This window comes from Papaver somniferum, chromosome 10, assembly GCF_003573695.1.
Source record: "Papaver somniferum cultivar HN1 chromosome 10, ASM357369v1, whole genome shotgun sequence".
NCBI lineage: Eukaryota > Viridiplantae > Streptophyta > Magnoliopsida > Ranunculales > Papaveraceae > Papaver > Papaver somniferum.
The window spans coordinates 14,442,355-14,459,692 of NC_039367.1; the positions used below are offsets into that span (position 1 = coordinate 14,442,355).

The window sequence follows — 17,338 nt, forward strand, 5'->3', positions numbered from 1 at the left end:
CTTTTCATCAAAGTTAAAAACCACATCCTTTTGCAATAAGTTACAAAGTGGTGATGCTATCTTGGAAAAGTCCTTGATGAACCTACGATAAAAACCTGCGTGTCCAAGAAAAGAACGTATCTCCCTCACTGTAGTGGGAGGGGTTAGAGCACGAATAAGGTCAATCTTAGATTTATCAACTTCCAAGCCTTTAGAAGATATTACATGACCTAAAACTATGCCATGAGTTACCATAAAATGACACTTCTCCCAATTTAGCACAAGGTTTGTTTCAACACATCGTTCAAGGATTAAAGACAATTTGTCCAAGCAAAGGTCAAATGAATCACCAAAGACACTAAAATCGTCCATGAAAACTTCGATTATGTTTTCCACATATTCTGAAAAGATACTCATCATACACCTTTCGAAAGTAGCTGGAGCATTGCACAAGCCAAAAGGCATCCTTCTATAAGCAAAAGTACCGAAAGGACAAGTGAAAGTGGTTTTCTCTTGGTCCTTCGGTGCTATCACAATCTGATTATAACCTGAATAGCCATCAAGAAAGCAATAGTAAGAGTGTCCAGCTAAACGTTTAACCATTTGATCAATAAAAGGTAAAGGAAAGTGATCTTTTCTAGTAGTGGAATTCAATTTCCTATAATCAATACAAACCCTCCAACCGGTTTGCACACGAGTTGAGACAAGTTCATTCTTATCATTCTCCACTACTGTCACACCTGATTTCTTTGGTACTACTTGTATCGGGCTTACCCACTTGCTGTCGGATATGGGGTATATAATACCCACTTCCAAAAGCTTGAGTATCTACTTTTTCACAACTTCCATCATGGGAGGGTTCAAACGACATTGCTCTTCCCTTGTATGCTTTGCATCATCCTCCAAACGAATCTTATGCATACAAGCGGCAGGGCTTATACCCTTGATATCAACGATTGTGCATCCAATGGCGTCTTGTACTTCCTTAGCACCCTTAGAAGTTGTTTCTCCTGTAATTCACTAATCTCGATAGAAACAATCACAAGTAACTCTTCCTTGCCACCCAAGTACAAGTACTTTAAGTGACTTGGAAGAGGTTTCAATTCTAATTTTGGAGATTTAACAATAGACGGTAAAAAAATTTCATCACTGCATGGTAAATAAATAAAAAGAGATATTATGAGTTTCCGGGCATCCTTGTAGTGAACTAAGATCACCAAGGGCTTCCTTGACTTCATTACCACACTCTACACCATTATCCATGGATGTAGTTACAACGGTTTCCAAAGCATCGCCACCATTCAATTCAAACACTTGTTGTGCTAATGTATCCATAACATCAATAGAGAAACAAGAGTGGATGTCACTAGGATATCTCATCGTCTCAAGAATGTTGAAACGTATTATTTCTCCATCAAACTCCATAGTTAGCGTTCCCTTATCCACATCAATAATGGTTTTCGCCGTTTTCATGAAGGGACGCCCAAGTAGCAATGGAAGAGATGAGTCCGGTGAACCTTCATTCATCTCTAACACACAAAGTCAGCTGGAAATACAAGTTGACTAACCTGCACAAGAACATCCTCAACAATACCCATTGGGTAAACTTTAGAGCGATCGGCTAATTGCAAAACAATTCCAGACTTTTTAAGAGGACCAAGATCAAGTGAATTATATATGGACGCAGGAATAACATTAACGGATGCACCTAAATCTAACATTGCTTTGTTAAATGTAGTGTTACCAATAGTGACGGGAATGTCAAAGCTACCCGGATCCTTGCATTTCAGTGGGAGTTTATGTTGTAAGATTGCCGAAGCATTGTCTCCCACACTTAGCACTTCATTACCTTGGAGCTTTTTCTTAGTGGTATACAAGTCCTTTAACACCTTTGCATACTTTGGCATTTGCTTTATATCATCTATGAGGGGTATGTTCACATGAGTCTTCCTTAACACGTCCAAAATCTCCTTTTCTAGTTCCTCCATTTTGGACTTTGCAAATCTGCGAGGGAAAGGTAAAGGAGGAACATAAGTAGGAATAGGAGCTTTAGAGTTAGGAATCGGTACCTCGGTTGTTTGGGGAATTTTATCTCTCTTTTCCTCCAACACCGGCTCCTTGGGTGTTTCCACCTTGCCCGAATCAGTAACTTCGGGTTGCACAAGTTGTGTACCGCTTCTCAACGTAATTGCATTGACACCCTCTGTTGGGTTAATAGATTGAGAAGGGAGTTTCCCACTATTTTGTGTTTTCAATTTTTTTATCTCAATCGCCATGGATCCCATTTGTGTCTGCAACTCCTTAATATCGCTCTTAGTCTCTTGTTGGCTCTCTTGAAACATGGTGCCAATGCCTTGCATTATCTTTTGAAGTTTTGCATCAATATCCGAACCTTGACCTTGCATTGATTGTTGTGGTTGCTGAAATTGGGGTGGTCTATCCATCCCGGATTGTAAGTGTTGGAGTAGGGATCATACCGTCTTTGCTGATTTGGGAAGAACACATTAGCTTGTTCATTGGAGTCTTCCCAACATTCATATAAGGATTCTCCCACATTTTTCTTCATCCCGCAAATCTCTTTGCGAATTTGAGTAGCCTTGGATGATGGAAAATACCTCTCTAGAAAGAGTTTCTTCAACCCATTCCATGTTGTGATACTTCCGGGAGGTAAATAACACAACCAATCCTTAGCATTATCCATCAAAGAGAATCGAAAAACTTTCAACATTGCACCATCCGCTTCAACATCCGCTGGAAGCATGGCCGTGACAATGGTGTGGAAGTACATAAGATGCTTGTTTGGGTCTTCATTCACCATGCCATGGAACTTTGGTAATTCTCTAAGCAATCCCGGCTTGATCTCAAAAGTAGAATTTGATTGAATACACCCTTGTTGTGTATCCAACTTGTGAGAAGCCAAGTCCTTGAGTGTACGATTTGCATTACCCATTGCTTCTTCTTCTTCTTCAAAAGGTAGTTCTTGTTCAACCGGTACCTCTTGTTGTAACTCTTCTTCCACTACTAGCTCTTGTTCTTCCGTTGTACCTTGACTTGGTTGGAGTATTGTGCCTCTTCGAGTGGCTATTCCGCACCTTGGATAGTTCCAATCTTTAGAAGCCAGGGATTAGGTACCTGAAAATAATTCTCACAAACAAGTAAGAAGACAAGAAACAAAAAGCAAATATGGAAGCAAAAATACTGAAAAGAAACTAAAAACTTAATAACAAGTCGATGCCTCCCCGGCAGCGGCGCCAAAATTTGATCGGTTGTCAATCGACAAATATAATTTCACTTCCTTACTCAACTACAATAATGTAGAAAGTGGTAGGAAAGAGTTCGTATCCACAGGGAGGCATTTGTTGTTATGCAATTTTCGGTTTCTAAAGATAACCAAGGGGGGTTTTTGTTTTAACAAATCAAATAAAATAAAGTAAAGCAAAGTAAATAGTTGGAATAATCAATAAGGAGAAGATATTGGTCATGGGATAGTATCATTCACAAACATGTATTTTTCATCATTGAATAAAATTGATAATTTAATCTCTTATTTATTAAAAGTCCTAGAATACCTTGATCGCAAGAGTATCCAGCTAATTCCCTATTTTCATCACAACCACATTAAAAGATGCATATGTGAATTCTTCCTAGAAAGCAACCCAAAGTGTAAAAGCACAATTAAGTTTAACTCCCTAAAAGATTTAAGATTTATGGAATAAGACTAATCAAAGCAAACAAACGTGTAAGAGCACTAATTTGTTTTAACCAAGGTTATGACTCATGTGACTAGTAGGATCTATCACTACAAGCACTATCCACAATTATGCTACTTAAAATCAGGGACAAACAATTTCTACGTATTGAAAACCCTAATATAGCTCTAGAGATGAAAGCAAATCGGATTGATTCCGGACTCAAACAATCAAACAATCAAATCCTAAAACACTATAAACCATGAATCATAAACAATAAAGTTGAGACAAAACTAATCCATAGAATCAAATAACATGCATTGAGAAATCAACTTTTATCCCATAACCAACAAGTGTATTTAGTTACTCATAATAATGGAGTTCATCATCATCATGATCAATAAAATAATAAAGAAGATGAAAGCAAAGCAAACCCTAGAAGTAGTTTTATCCAAAGCTCCAAAAAGAAATAATAAAACTAATAATATCCCAAAAGTTGTAGAAGTCTTCCTTTTATATCCCTTTGCTTCCCAAAATTAGGTCAAAATTTCAAATCCCATTAGATGAAAATCCGCGTGGCCCAAAAGTCATAAAAACCCGTGTAGAAACTCTGCCAAAAAGTCGCCGAAAGTTGGTTCAGGTGACCGGCAAAGTCCGCCCGATCACCGGTCAACCGCCCGAATCGGTCGGGTCAACGAGTCGACTCGGTCAACTGGGTTAAGTGAGTCAGAGTCAGCTCAGATGACTGTTCCATTCTGCCAAGGCCTAAGCTATTGCATAGGCTGAACTTGTGCTGCACAATGATTGTGCTTTAATCCTCTCAATCCATGGTCACAACTCAGATTCTGTATTCTGCAATTCCAGTTCAGTTCCACTTCTTCTTGTAATCTGCAGCTTAACCTCATGGCTTGCTTCTCGCAAATAAACCATCATCATAGCCATTGCATCATGATCAATCATTCTCCTTCTCAATCATACCACATGTGTACATCCATTGTAGTTGATTAATCTACACAACAACACCCCCTAACAGCTGCATCTTTCCCAGCACCTCAAACACATTCCACTTTAGCTTCACTTTCAATCTGTTACAGATACCTAACATTCATCTACGCAAACTCAAGTCTTCCCCACGCTGCTAACTCAACTCCAATAACTTCATGCACTATCTCAGGCCAGCCAACACCATCACAGTCTTCTACTCAAATTTCGAGCAATACTGCCATTAATCACTCTCTTTTCGTGTTTATCATTGCCATTCATGTTGCCTCTCGAGATCGTCATTAATACATCTTCATTCCACCTGCAATGCCATTATCCAGAACTGCAGCTTTACCCATTAGACCAGCTTAATAACTTTAGCAGCAACCATCCCTGCGTCTAGCCTGCGACAATGCCATATCCTTTGGCTCCACCCCTGCATCATTTTAGCTGCTCCATTCCCAGCTGCTACTGCAACTTCCAATCCATTGCAGTCAGCAAACACCAGTCCTCTTATACCACCAACTACAATCCCGTGCAGCTTCACATCATTCACAACTCAAACTGCCATCTTGTAGCTTCAAATGCATAACTGCAACTCTAACATACCAGCAGCAGCAGCACCACTGTCTCAGTCCATTTAGTTGCAACCACCAGTTACAGCTGCAATTTCATACTTCAATACCCACTGCATCAAACACAGTCTAATCCACTTCCATTTCGGCTCAACCAGCTATGGTTCAAGACCATTACAACCACCTACAAATTCACTTCACACACAACTTCAATCCTTAACCTACAACAGCTGCTTCTAACTCAAGTTAATCAATCCCTGCATCACAGCTCAAGTGCATCAATCTGTCACTACCAGATAAAATCCAGCAGCACCATTTCAGTTCAGCTCACATGCTTATCACTCAATTGCAGCCAACTTCAATGTCACTCCATGTAGTTTCAGCCCACTAATCTTCATAACAGCACATACATTGAGCCATTCCTCCATAACCTGCACCTTCTTGCAACCCTTTAGATCATAGCAACAGACAACACTGAAAATCCAACTCAACACCCCATTTTGTTCTTCTTTGCACTTCAAATCTGCTCTAACTTACCACCAGAACCAGTAACCCGTCACTTGCATCTTCGCCTCAATTAGATCCAATTAAACGACAGTTCTTCATCTGATACTCGATTCACAGCACAATCATCAAAACCCAAATCTGATATTAACCCTTAGCAGATAAACCCACTTTTCATTCATTTGAGAAGTTGAATTTCTTCTTTCCTGTTCTTCAAACCCTAACTGAATTCAACCTCAATTTTGATTCCTCTTCTTCCATTTCTCAATTCATCTGGCAGCAAAACCCTTAATCTTCCCATCTTCAAATTACCACCAAATCTTCTCGACTCAACAACAGACAGACCCACTGCTTAATTAATCTATAAATCCATCTGCTCGAATCAATCTTCATATAAAACTCGATCAAAGCGAAACCCGTGAAAATCAGCACCAAGACAGACCCAATTCCCTTTTCTTGTTCTTCGAGATTCAATAGCAGCAGGTCTTCTTACTCTATCATTTCATACTCAAATCGATCTCCAATTTCTCTCACTGTTTATCGATCTAGTCTCTCGGACAACATCAACTTCAGGTGATAGCAGCCGCTACTTGTTTCTCTCAATTTCAGGCGTAACTAATGATTGAATGAGAACACATTTCTCGATTTAGGGTTAGCAATGATTAGGGTGGATTTAAATAGCCGGTCACTTCTGATAAGGGATAACCATGTGGCATCCCCCTTATTCCCATATGTCTTGTGTTTAGTACTCCTTCAATAGAGTTTTCCCTTAACCTTAGTTGGACTCTCGAGTCTCGATAGTGTTTGCCCTGAAATGACATTTCTGTCCTTTTACGCTCCATTGCTGCGCAACCTCAGCCTGCTCTAAGTACAACTCGCATGTGAATTGACGATTATGCCCTTACGCTCCAAAAGAGTGCTTTCTTTCTTCTTTTGCGCCATATGACTCCGAAACACCTAAATAACTCAAATTCAAACATAAGACACATAATTTACAAGAAAAGTAGCAAAGAAAGCATAAATACTAGATATCGAATTAGGTGTTTTAGACACCTATCAGAAGCTCAGATAATTTGAGAGGGGTTTGATTCAGAGATTGCAGGCTAGTAAAGATGTAGTTCTGGTGGTGTTGGTATCTGAGAAGGAGATGACATGGAAGTGCAAGCATGAATTGCACTGATGTGAAGCAGCTGAAGTGCAGGAAAGCTCAAAAATGGGTCTGTGGAATTGGCAGTGGTTATGCTGAAATGGGTGTTGCTACCAGTGAAAATGGAATTGAAATGGTGGTGGTGTTTGATCTGCAGTTCAAGTTGTTGCAGGTGGAATGGGGATTTGAACTTGTTAGCATTTGGTTACTACTACGGGGAAGAATCGAGCTGAGTAAGGTGCTGAGAAGAGTTGAATGGCAGTGAAGTTGATCGTGTTGGCTCGCTAGGTCTCAGTTACAAAGTGCAGCAGGTGCTAGAATGGAGTTGTTGGTGGATGATGGCAGGTGGAATATGGTAGTGATGCTATTTGGATGGATACTTAGATTCAGTGCTGCGATGCTCTCGGAAGTATAGGTTTACAGGGAACGGTGTTGAGCCATTGGTGGTGACTGAGATGGATGTAACTAAGCTAGTTTGCAGCTGAAATTGCAAGGAAATGTGAACTGAAATACAAGAACAAAAGTGAATGATGCTTAGCTGGTGATGTATTGCAGTTGTGGGCTTGAATAAGGTCTGTAGTTGTTGCAGGCAACAAGAAGAACTGGAGTTAATGTGGAGCAGCAGAATTGGTGTTGCATGTGCCAGCAGTACAATGAGCTACAGATGAAGGAAGCGACAGATTAGCAAGGTTAATGTTACAGTCAAGAGAAGAAATTAAGATGCCGAGAATGGAAGAATAAACTGATGGCTGAAGTGAAGAATTGCAGCTACAATAGTGGCTATGAGTCTGGGATTGCAGTCAAAAGCATCATGGAGTCTGTTGGTATTGGTGGTAGCAATGACTGAAGCTACATAATGAATATAGATGAATGTTTAGGAGCAGAGAAGTTTACAGGGAACAGCCATCATGGCTGGTTAAGAGTTGGTGATGCACAATGATTGCGCTGCATTAGTTCAGGAAGTGCAAAATCCAAGGCTATGGATACTCAGTTCATGCAGCTCTGACTCAGGCCTGACTAACCATCTGACTATCCAGCTGACTCGGTATGACTTTGACCGAGTTGACCCCAGTCCGACTCAGATGGCTAAGACCGAGTTGACCCGTTGACCGGTGACCAGTTTGACTTTGCCAGTCACCTGAGCCCAATTTCCGGCGACTTTCCGGCCACTTTTCGGCGACGATTTGGCATAGTTTCTATATGGGTTCATCTCGCTTTTGGGCCACGTGGATTTTCGTCTAATGGGCATTGAAGTTTTGACCTAGTTTTGGAAGGGAGAAAAGCTACAAAAAGAAAAAGTTTTCTACAACTTTGGATCACGTATTATTTTCTACTTGGAATTTTGGAGAGAATTTCTTCTAGGGTTTGCTTTCGTTTGTTTTTATCTTCTTTATTTTATTGATTATGATTATGATGAACTCCATTATCATAAGTAACTAAATACTACTATTGGTTAGGGGATAAAAGTTGATTTCTCAAATATGTTATTTGAATCTATGGATTAGTTTTATCTCAATATTTTATTATTTTTGATTCATGGTCTATATTGTTATAGGATTTGATTGTTTGATTGGTTGAGTCCGGAATCAATCCGATTTGCATTCATCTCTAAAGCTATATTAGGGTTTTCAATATGAAAAAGTTGTTTGTCCCTGATTTTAAGTAGCATAATTGTGGGTAGTGCTTGTAGCGATATATCCTACTAGTCACATATGAATCATAACCTTGGTTAAATCGAATTAGTGCTTTTACACGTTTGATTGCTTTGATTAGTCTTATTCCATAAGTCTTAAAGCTTTTAGGGAGTTAAACTTAATTGTGCTTTTACACTTTGGGTTACTTTGTAGGAAGAATTCACATATGCATCTTTTAATGTGGTTGTGATGAAATTAAGAAATTAGCGGGATATTTTTGCGATCAAGGTATCCTAGGGCTTTTAATAGATGAGAGATTAAAATATCAATTCTAGTCATTGATGAAAATACATGTTTGTGAATAATACTATCCCATGACCAATATCTTCTCCTTATTGATTATTCCAACTATTTGCTTTACTTTATTTTATTATATTTGCTAAAACAAAAATCCCCCTTGGTTATCTTAGAAACTGAAAATTACATAACAAAAGCCTCTCTGTGGATACGAACTCTTTCCTACCACTTACTATATTATTGTAGTTAAGTAAGAAAGTGAAATTATATTTGACGGTTGACAACCGATCAGCTACCGTCCAGCCAGTGTCAATAAAGTGGGCCAACGAGAACGTTGGATCTTGAAGCGTGGTGGAATGTTGGGACCTTAGTCCCACATTGATAGATGGGCTTAATTGAGTAGTATATAAGTCAATGAGATCCAGGGGTGTCCATCGCGGATTAGGGTTCACCCGCAACCAATCCGTCAAAGTTACGGTTTTGGAAAATCAAACCATGTCCAGTCCAATCACCCGCGGATCAGCGAGTGATACGGGCCGGTTGCGGATTAACCGCAGATTTAATCAAGAAAAAAAAAAGTAAAACAAATAAAATTACTAAGTTCAGAAACAAGAAATTTTAACACATAAGATAGTACTGGTAACACAAAAGAGTATTGTGTTTTTTTAACGGAAACAAAAAAGTACTAATTCTTGCAACAACGGAAGGTAAACTATCAAATGCAACAAGTCTGGTGCCAAGCCAATGGAAATTCTGCTGCCAAAAAGAGTCCTTGGATTTGAGTACTAGTTCATTCAATCCATAATTGATATGTCCGGAATTTCTTTCAAGATTTCTTACGCATCTGTAAAATGAGAACGAATGTTTGCAATTAGATAACATTGAACTGTGATCATATAACAAGTACCAATTGACTAGAGAGATCAATAAGATATAGGCAATCATCAATGACTCGGTATACGTTCTGTTAAGGGAGGTAGAAAATAAAAAAAGATTCTTATACAGTGGGCACACATAAGTGGAAAATGTTAAACTAACGTCCTGTAACATCTGACAATTCACGACTGCTACACAACCAAAACCAAGCTGGTCAGTCATCAAGCCATAAACATGCTTTAGTTACAGATACTTTCATGACATTATTCTGAATCATATGAGAGGTCATATTCAGATGGTCGGTATGTTTAACACAAGTATGGCCATATCTATTTCATACTTGCAAGTGGACAGAAAGGTAGATCATTTGAAAAATGTGCTTAGACCCATGACCCTAAAAATCACCACAAGCATGTACTCATTATTCACACAGGATAGACCAATAGCATGTAAAGTGCAGCTATAATTGGTTAAGCCACTGAACATTTAGGAATGTAGCTTAACCTAATATAAGAAAACAACAAAAAAATTGAACACATTAGGTAATAAACACAATAAGGACAACACATTCTAAGAGATTAAGTCCATTGATTTGTTTCATACAATGTAGAAAAATACATATCATATGAAACAAACCTAAATGCAATGGACAAGGTGCCAAAATTGGACGGGGTTAATTATAAAATCAGACTAGTAGACCATTGATTTCAAAAAGTAAGCATCATTGCATTGTATTCCAAGAACAGTCAGCCCCACTATACATATTTTTACAAAAGTAGATAATAGAAAACATGATGACATGAGCATAAGCTTAACAAAATGATCAGCAATAAGTCGATATCATCCCGAAGTTTTAAGAAGTAGCAAGTGAACAAAATCCACTTGACAAGGAGGACATGGGTATTAGCAAATTAATTCCTCCAAAAGTCAGGTGTTACTTGTTAGCATCATCATCATCACATGAGTTCCTATTTAATGTTTTTTCCTATAATTGTTACCATCCACACTACATAATGCTACACCCTATTTACAAGAGTCCATATATTTAATTGTGCTTGAGTCTGACTGTGATACAATAAAATAAATACACAAGATCAAGAAAATGTACATCACCTCAACAAATGTATACAAGAAATAACACTTCCACCCTTCTGATGATCCACTTGAAAGTACTCAATCAATCAAAATGTAATATTTCTTTCCCTTTCTTCACCTGAATTAGAGAATCCACACCCACAACTGGTTTAATAATCTTATAAGAATCACTTGGACATCTAAACACAATTAAAAAGGGAAATTGGAAGAAAAAAACTAAATCACCCATTTCTTATCAATCTTATACCCCGACCAAATCGCCCAAAATCCCTAAACTGGAAGAAAAAAAAATAATCTAAAAAAAGTCTAAATCAAACATCACCAGTATGACAAACTCAAAATTATTTTGACATCTATAAAAAATCCAAACTAATTAAAAAGAAATCAACATCACCAATATTACACTCCTTCTTTGAAAACTCCTAATACTGTCGATGAAATAGAATAACCATTGAAAGTCACAAGAAATGAAAATGAGAGAATAACTACTTACAATTACAGACACGGTAGCAATAGAACCTTTAGATCAGAAGGAGGTGATGATTGAAGAATAATCGAACGTAGCCATGACTTCTTGGGTACTGATGCTGCTCAGAGAAGAAAAACTGATGCTAGGTCTTCCTCCCAAGAAAGAAAATGCTATTAGGTTTCAGAAAGATAAATAAATATGCTTATATATAAGACTCAAACTTCCCATACTATCCTTAATAATTTCTTAAATCCCCTAACTACCCTACGATGTGGGTAATCCCCGGTTTTTGAAATCCAACCGCAATTGTAACTGCACCGTGTGCGGATTCGAGAATGCAACCGTGACCGGATCATAGGTTCTTGCGGATTGGTTTTCACCCGCAATTTTACGGACGATTGCGGATGAAATCCACGGTTTCGGTTTTTCAGCACATCCCCAATGAGATCCCTCATCTAGTCAACCGGTTTTCAAATTAGTTCTACTCATGGGCTTATGATGAGTTGGGTTCAGTACCCTAACATCTTATTAAGGACAAAAATATGGATTTTATATCCGAAAGAGTTCATCTTTTTCGTGTTTAATTTCTGTATCAAAAAGCAAATAAATCATGCTACTTACCAAGGAAACGGTGATGAAATTACTCAACATATTCTCTTTTGTTCTTGTTAATAAATAAATGTAATAAACAAAAACCACAATTCCCATGCTTAGCTCTGCCCGGCCTATAATCTCCATTCCGCGATCTCTTGGCATGTAGATATTTTGGCTCTTTTAAACGGACCTTTTAAACTGTATGCTGTACTCTGAACCTTGACCAAACTCTGGCTTTTTTCAGAGCGGGTCAGGCTATTCAGTTCATGGAATCGGCATAAGCTTTGCTTATTTATCTTTAAATAAAAAAAACACTTTGGATCAGTAACAAACTCACGAGTTAACTCAGTGTGTATATCGTACTCAGAATCCCAAGTCCTAGCGATAAGAATCCTCGGTAGAGAATTGCAGAGTTAAACACTTAGACTAGGCGAGAGAGAAATGAGGGTTTTAGGAGCAGAAACCTTTCGGCCTACATATAATTCAATCTCTACACTAACTTCAATTCCTCACAATTCAAACATTTTCTCTCATTTGCTTCCAAACAAAACTCTTACAACTACCTTCTTTTCTGCACTCTCTCTTTACTCAAATGCCTTTTCATCTTCATCACAGGGTCGAAATGGGTTTTCAATTAAAGCTTCGAGGAAACCCAGAAAGAGTAATACTAATCATCCTCTGCCGCTGGATGTAGAAGGGTTTATTGATGATGAAGAAGAAGAGGATGAAGACGAAGATAGTATTGTTATCCCATTGGAAGGTATGAGAAAATGGGTTGAGAATAAACCAAGTGGTTTTGGACAAGGTAAACAATATGACACTTCAATTGAAGATAAGCTCGCTGAAGAAATTGAACAAAGTAGAAGAGCTCAGCTTGCTAATATTAATAAACTTAAGAACAACCCTATTAATCCCAATTCTAAGAAGGAAGTCAAAGGTTAGTTCTTGAATTTTGAGTACAATTTCATATGTGAATGTTTCTGATTTATGTGATTCCACAGGATAAGTTTATGCTTGCTTTCAGTTTTTTGAGTGACCAGTAAACTCTAGAGTGGGACAGAACCTCTGACCTGAAGTAACAAAATCATCCCACTTATCAATTGTTAATTGGTTTTTGACAAAAGTTTAGGAAACTGACTCCACATAGTTGCAAGATATATGGAATTTTCTACTTGTATGTAACTTTAAGGAGCATAGCAGACTTATCAGACAATGAAATGTATCTAGGGACTGACAATTACACTTGTAGACTGAATCTTGATTAGATATTTCTGTGGTGCTGTTTAGCATAAGGTATTCCTTCTGGGGGCGTTTCATCTTTAGTGATGCGGGTTTTCGCATAAGTGTAATAGGACTCTTATCCTCCAGATAAAACTTAATATTTAGGTACTTGGTAAGTTTAACTTATATGAAGTGATTTCGTGCAATGGTAGTAGGGCTACCCTGGAAGTTTTGAAGTTGTAATTACTTCGGTCGTTGCATTTTAGTATTGTATCAGTCGTTGTTAGAACATTCCTTTGCGTTATTCCACCAGAGTAGTGTATCCATTCATGTTAATCTGACATTTCAGGATATTTTTTTTTGAGATCAGGAGCACCTGAAGTTCAACCGAGTGGAATTCGTGTACGTCTAAGTAATCTTCCAAGGAAAAAGAATATACAGAGAGATCTGCAGTCGGCGTTTAAAGGGTTTGTGGGGATTGTTAGTATAAGTCCAGCAGTTTCTGGAAGCAAAAAGACTAGGGAGCCTATATGCAAAGGTTTCGCGTTTGTTTATTTTACATCTGAGGAAGCTGCGAATAGGTAAGAATCTTACATTTACTGTCTAATTGTAGTTCATGCTACACATAATAGATTGAGATACTGTGGTTTTCTTCCTTCATATGAGTTAACGAATGTCCCTCCAGTACTAGAGCACATTAGTATTAAAACTTAAAAGACATCTGAGTTACAACCAAAAGGAAGATTCCCGATGATATTTCGGTGGATTTAAGTCTCAGTCGTAGAGGGGTAACAGTATTGGTTTGATTATCAATGTGTTATGCGTCCTCCAGATTTTATTGATTTTGGCTATTGTTGATCTGCTTCTAGGAAATGGTGAAGGGCCTAGGACTTTAGATTCTATGTATTACATTTAGTTGAAATAATTAAGTCGAAAATATCAGACATGACTGATGATTTCATAACCATTTCTATCGGGTCTCTAATGGCTTTGTATTGGTCTAACTATTTGAATTGACTCAATGCATCTGAACTTCTTGATCCTCTGGTCTGACTTATTATAAATTTCATAACCATTTCTATTTGATCTTTAATGGCTTTGAATAAATTCATTTTAACATTTAACTTGACCAAAAGAATTTTAAACTTTTTATATTCTGGTAAATAAACTTCTATTGTATGCAAATTCCCATAAAGCGTCATGTCTGTTATTTCAGGTTTATACAGACATACTCCAAACAACTTTTAACTTTCGGTAAGATTCAAAAGCAGGTGACCTGTGAGATGGTAAATTCTAGGGAGTCTTCCGAGTCTTCCCAACAAGGAAAAGCAGCTCCCAAAAAGCTTGAAACGCAGCAGACAAGTAACGTGACAAATCTCATATCACTGGATTCTGCTTCCAAAGAAGAGCTTCTAGCTTTCAGTAAGCAAGTGATGGCAAATTTAAGCAAGTCCTCTAATTCCACTTCTAGAAAAGAACATCCCACTTTAAGTAAGAAGGTAGTGGCCTATGAGACGGCAAGTCCCATTGAGTTCATGGACTCCAAGGCTGAATTTGCAACAGATGAAAGTTACTCATCTACTCCAGAAATAAAGATACCCAATTTGGAAGAAAGCCCAGAGTCAGATTCTGAGGATTCCTTGGATTCATGGGAAGATGCCTCCATTGATGATCCCATTGTCTTGGATGATCCGTCTGTATCAGCAAACTGGGACGAAGATGTTGAGGAGGGTATGGAACATGTAAACCACCCTTCAAGGCACGGTGATGGGGAGCAAACACCAACACTGGTGACTAGTGCTTATTCGTTGAGCTCCGAAAACGAAACAGCAGCATCTTTAACTGAAGCTGATTCTTTCTCCTCTAAAGAAAAGCTGAAGAATCAGACAGACAAGAAAAAGAAAAAGCTCCCAGTTAAAGGGAAAACAGAGAAAACCCCAAAACTAAACGTACCAGGGTCATCAAAGAGGTAACTTAGTTGCATCAGATTTTCTATGGTCTTATTTTAGATTTAGGGTGGTATCATCTTCACTTCTATATGTGCTGCAGATTGAAGACTAAGAAGAAAACTCTTCTAGCTGGTGTGCTTTCTAGATATGGAAAAGAAGCTTCCTTGGTTACACAAAAATAGAGTTGCTTAGAACTCGCTGAAATGCAAGATCATCATTTCAGTCTTGTTGGTAGAAGTTGGAGAATGATAGTGAGCTGTGTTTTTCCGCCAGAAAACGGTAGAGCTGATTGTAATTTTAGGCGTATCAAATAGTTTTATTCCCTTTTCATCTCAGTACATTATCCTTTGGGGAAATTTGCATTTCCTGGGCTGCGAGGACCTTTTAGTAGACAAGTTTTCTGAATTGTCTCTTGATAGTTCGAATCATTATAAAAAAAATGATCATAAAGGAGGATTAAACGGGAGATGGCTTCAGATCCTCTGTTCCTAAATTCCCTCTGTCTAGGGATGGCCATTTGCCCCACCCAAACCCATCCCGTTTAGGTACGTTCACAAATGGGGATGGGGTCGGATATGGGTAATATCCGAAACCTAAGCTACGGGATGGGGCGGGGATGTGATTCAAAGTCCCCGCCCCATACCCGCACCGTAGTTTTCATATTACAAGGGTTTCGACCTTTATGCAGGAATTTGTATTGAATTTTTATACTTCTACCACTTAGTCGAGTTTTCATTCATTTATTATATTTTTGATCGTTTTTGTATATTCATCACTTTCGTTTCTTTGTTGTGATCAGATATATTCTCTAAAATTTAAGTATAGAAAATGATTCAGATAATGAAATGGTTAACGTGGACGAAGACATAATGAAAAAGGAAAAAATAGAAAAACTAAAATGTAGAAAAACTAATAAGTCATTTAAAGATTTTTTTTTTGTTTAAGATGAAATTCTAAATTTAAAATTTTGGAATGCATAATTCTTATGTTATTGTTTTTGTTTGAATTATATTTAAGTTTTGATTATAAAATAATTTATGTATTAACTCATTGTAACGGGTAATCCATGAGAAACCCGCCCTATATGGATATTCCCCATACCTGCCCCGCCCCAGTTTATTTGGATAATGGAGCGGGTATGGGTATTTTTTTACGAACGGGGCAGTGACTGGGATTGGCATACCCGACTCATACCCGCCCCATGGCCATCCCTACCCCTGTCCCTCCGAATCGTATTCATGCATTGATTGTGAGTAAGGTTCGAGATCTAATTGATCAGTGAAGTTCCTAAAGACTAAGGAGAAAACTCTTCTAATTGATTAGGACAATTCGAGATCTAACATGAAGTTTGTTCATTTTGCTCCCATTATGAACTCAACAAACATGAAAAATGGGGGGACAAACCAATAATTTTGTGTGTTTGTTGACTGCGGACCACCAAGAGCCACGTGTTTCATTGTAAACCGTGCGGACCAAGGAAATACGCCAGCGGGTGAAATAAAACTGCGCGGATTGAGATAACCCGCTGGCAGTTAATGTTAATTCGCCAGCGGGTAAACGTCAAACGCCAACGGCTATATATGAATGGCTAAAAACTCTTATCATCAAATGGTTAAAAATTTTGAGCTCTATACATACTCCTCATTTGAACTCCAAATACATACATTCTACACTATACCTCTAAATATCTTTACTCTTCTTTGAGCTAACAAAAAAATTCTTCACTTCAACAAATTTGTCGAAACACGCCTCGACCCTTGTTAGTTAGGCGAGCTTCGTATACTGCAAAAGAATGTGAAGTTATTTATAGAAACTATCTTTTGTTACAAACTCAACTTGCTTCAGTATACTACCCGGTCTGGAGGTTATTCATGACAGGTTCTGCATCATGCTATATGCGACATACAATCGATATAGACTGAGAGGAAAAACTGATGCCGAGATGGGAAAAAGATCTTCAGATAAATGACGAAGATGGAAAAATATGGTTTTTTGTTTCGAAATCCTTAAGGTGTTGAATATTTTCAACCCATTCTTGGTAGTCGTTGTTCCACCTAGTACATCTCAGTGAAGTTAATGTAACGCTTAATTTTAAATATATGTAATTTGATTTCAACGAACGGTCATACTTTTAATTGGTTAATTAGAATTACAAAGGTAGTTAAATTAAAAATTACAATTTCTCTAACGTCGTCCATTATTATCTTCTGGGCCTGGAGTCCATTCTCTAAGATCCGGGATACCCCTACTTGCCAACAAACTTGAGAAATGTTGAAAAGCGGAAGGAGATGGTTGAAGACCACTGGGCGATTGTTGGAAAGTACTCGG

The 17,338-nt window shown here is 38.1% G+C and overlaps 1 protein-coding gene and 1 long non-coding RNA gene across 2 annotated transcripts; one reads left to right on the top strand and one right to left on the bottom strand.

Annotated features, from left to right (window-relative positions):
- Positions 1-9,385: 9,385 nt before the first annotated feature.
- On the bottom strand, positions 9,386-11,409 carry LOC113319361. The gene is made up of 3 exons (XR_003345404.1): positions 11,271-11,409; positions 10,796-10,895; positions 9,386-9,650 (listed from the first exon to the last, which is right to left on the bottom strand). It is a non-coding gene; the product is annotated as an uncharacterized LOC113319361 (long non-coding RNA).
- Positions 11,410-12,200: 791 nt separating this feature from the next.
- On the top strand, positions 12,201-15,382 carry LOC113319347. The gene is made up of 4 exons (XM_026567617.1): positions 12,201-12,777; positions 13,432-13,642; positions 14,278-15,030; positions 15,111-15,382. The coding sequence occupies exons 1-4, from the start codon at positions 12,282-12,284 to the stop codon at positions 15,190-15,192; spliced, it is 1,542 nt and encodes a 513-aa protein (XP_026423402.1). The 5' UTR covers positions 12,201-12,281; the 3' UTR covers positions 15,193-15,382.
- Positions 15,383-17,338: the final 1,956 nt, after the last annotated feature.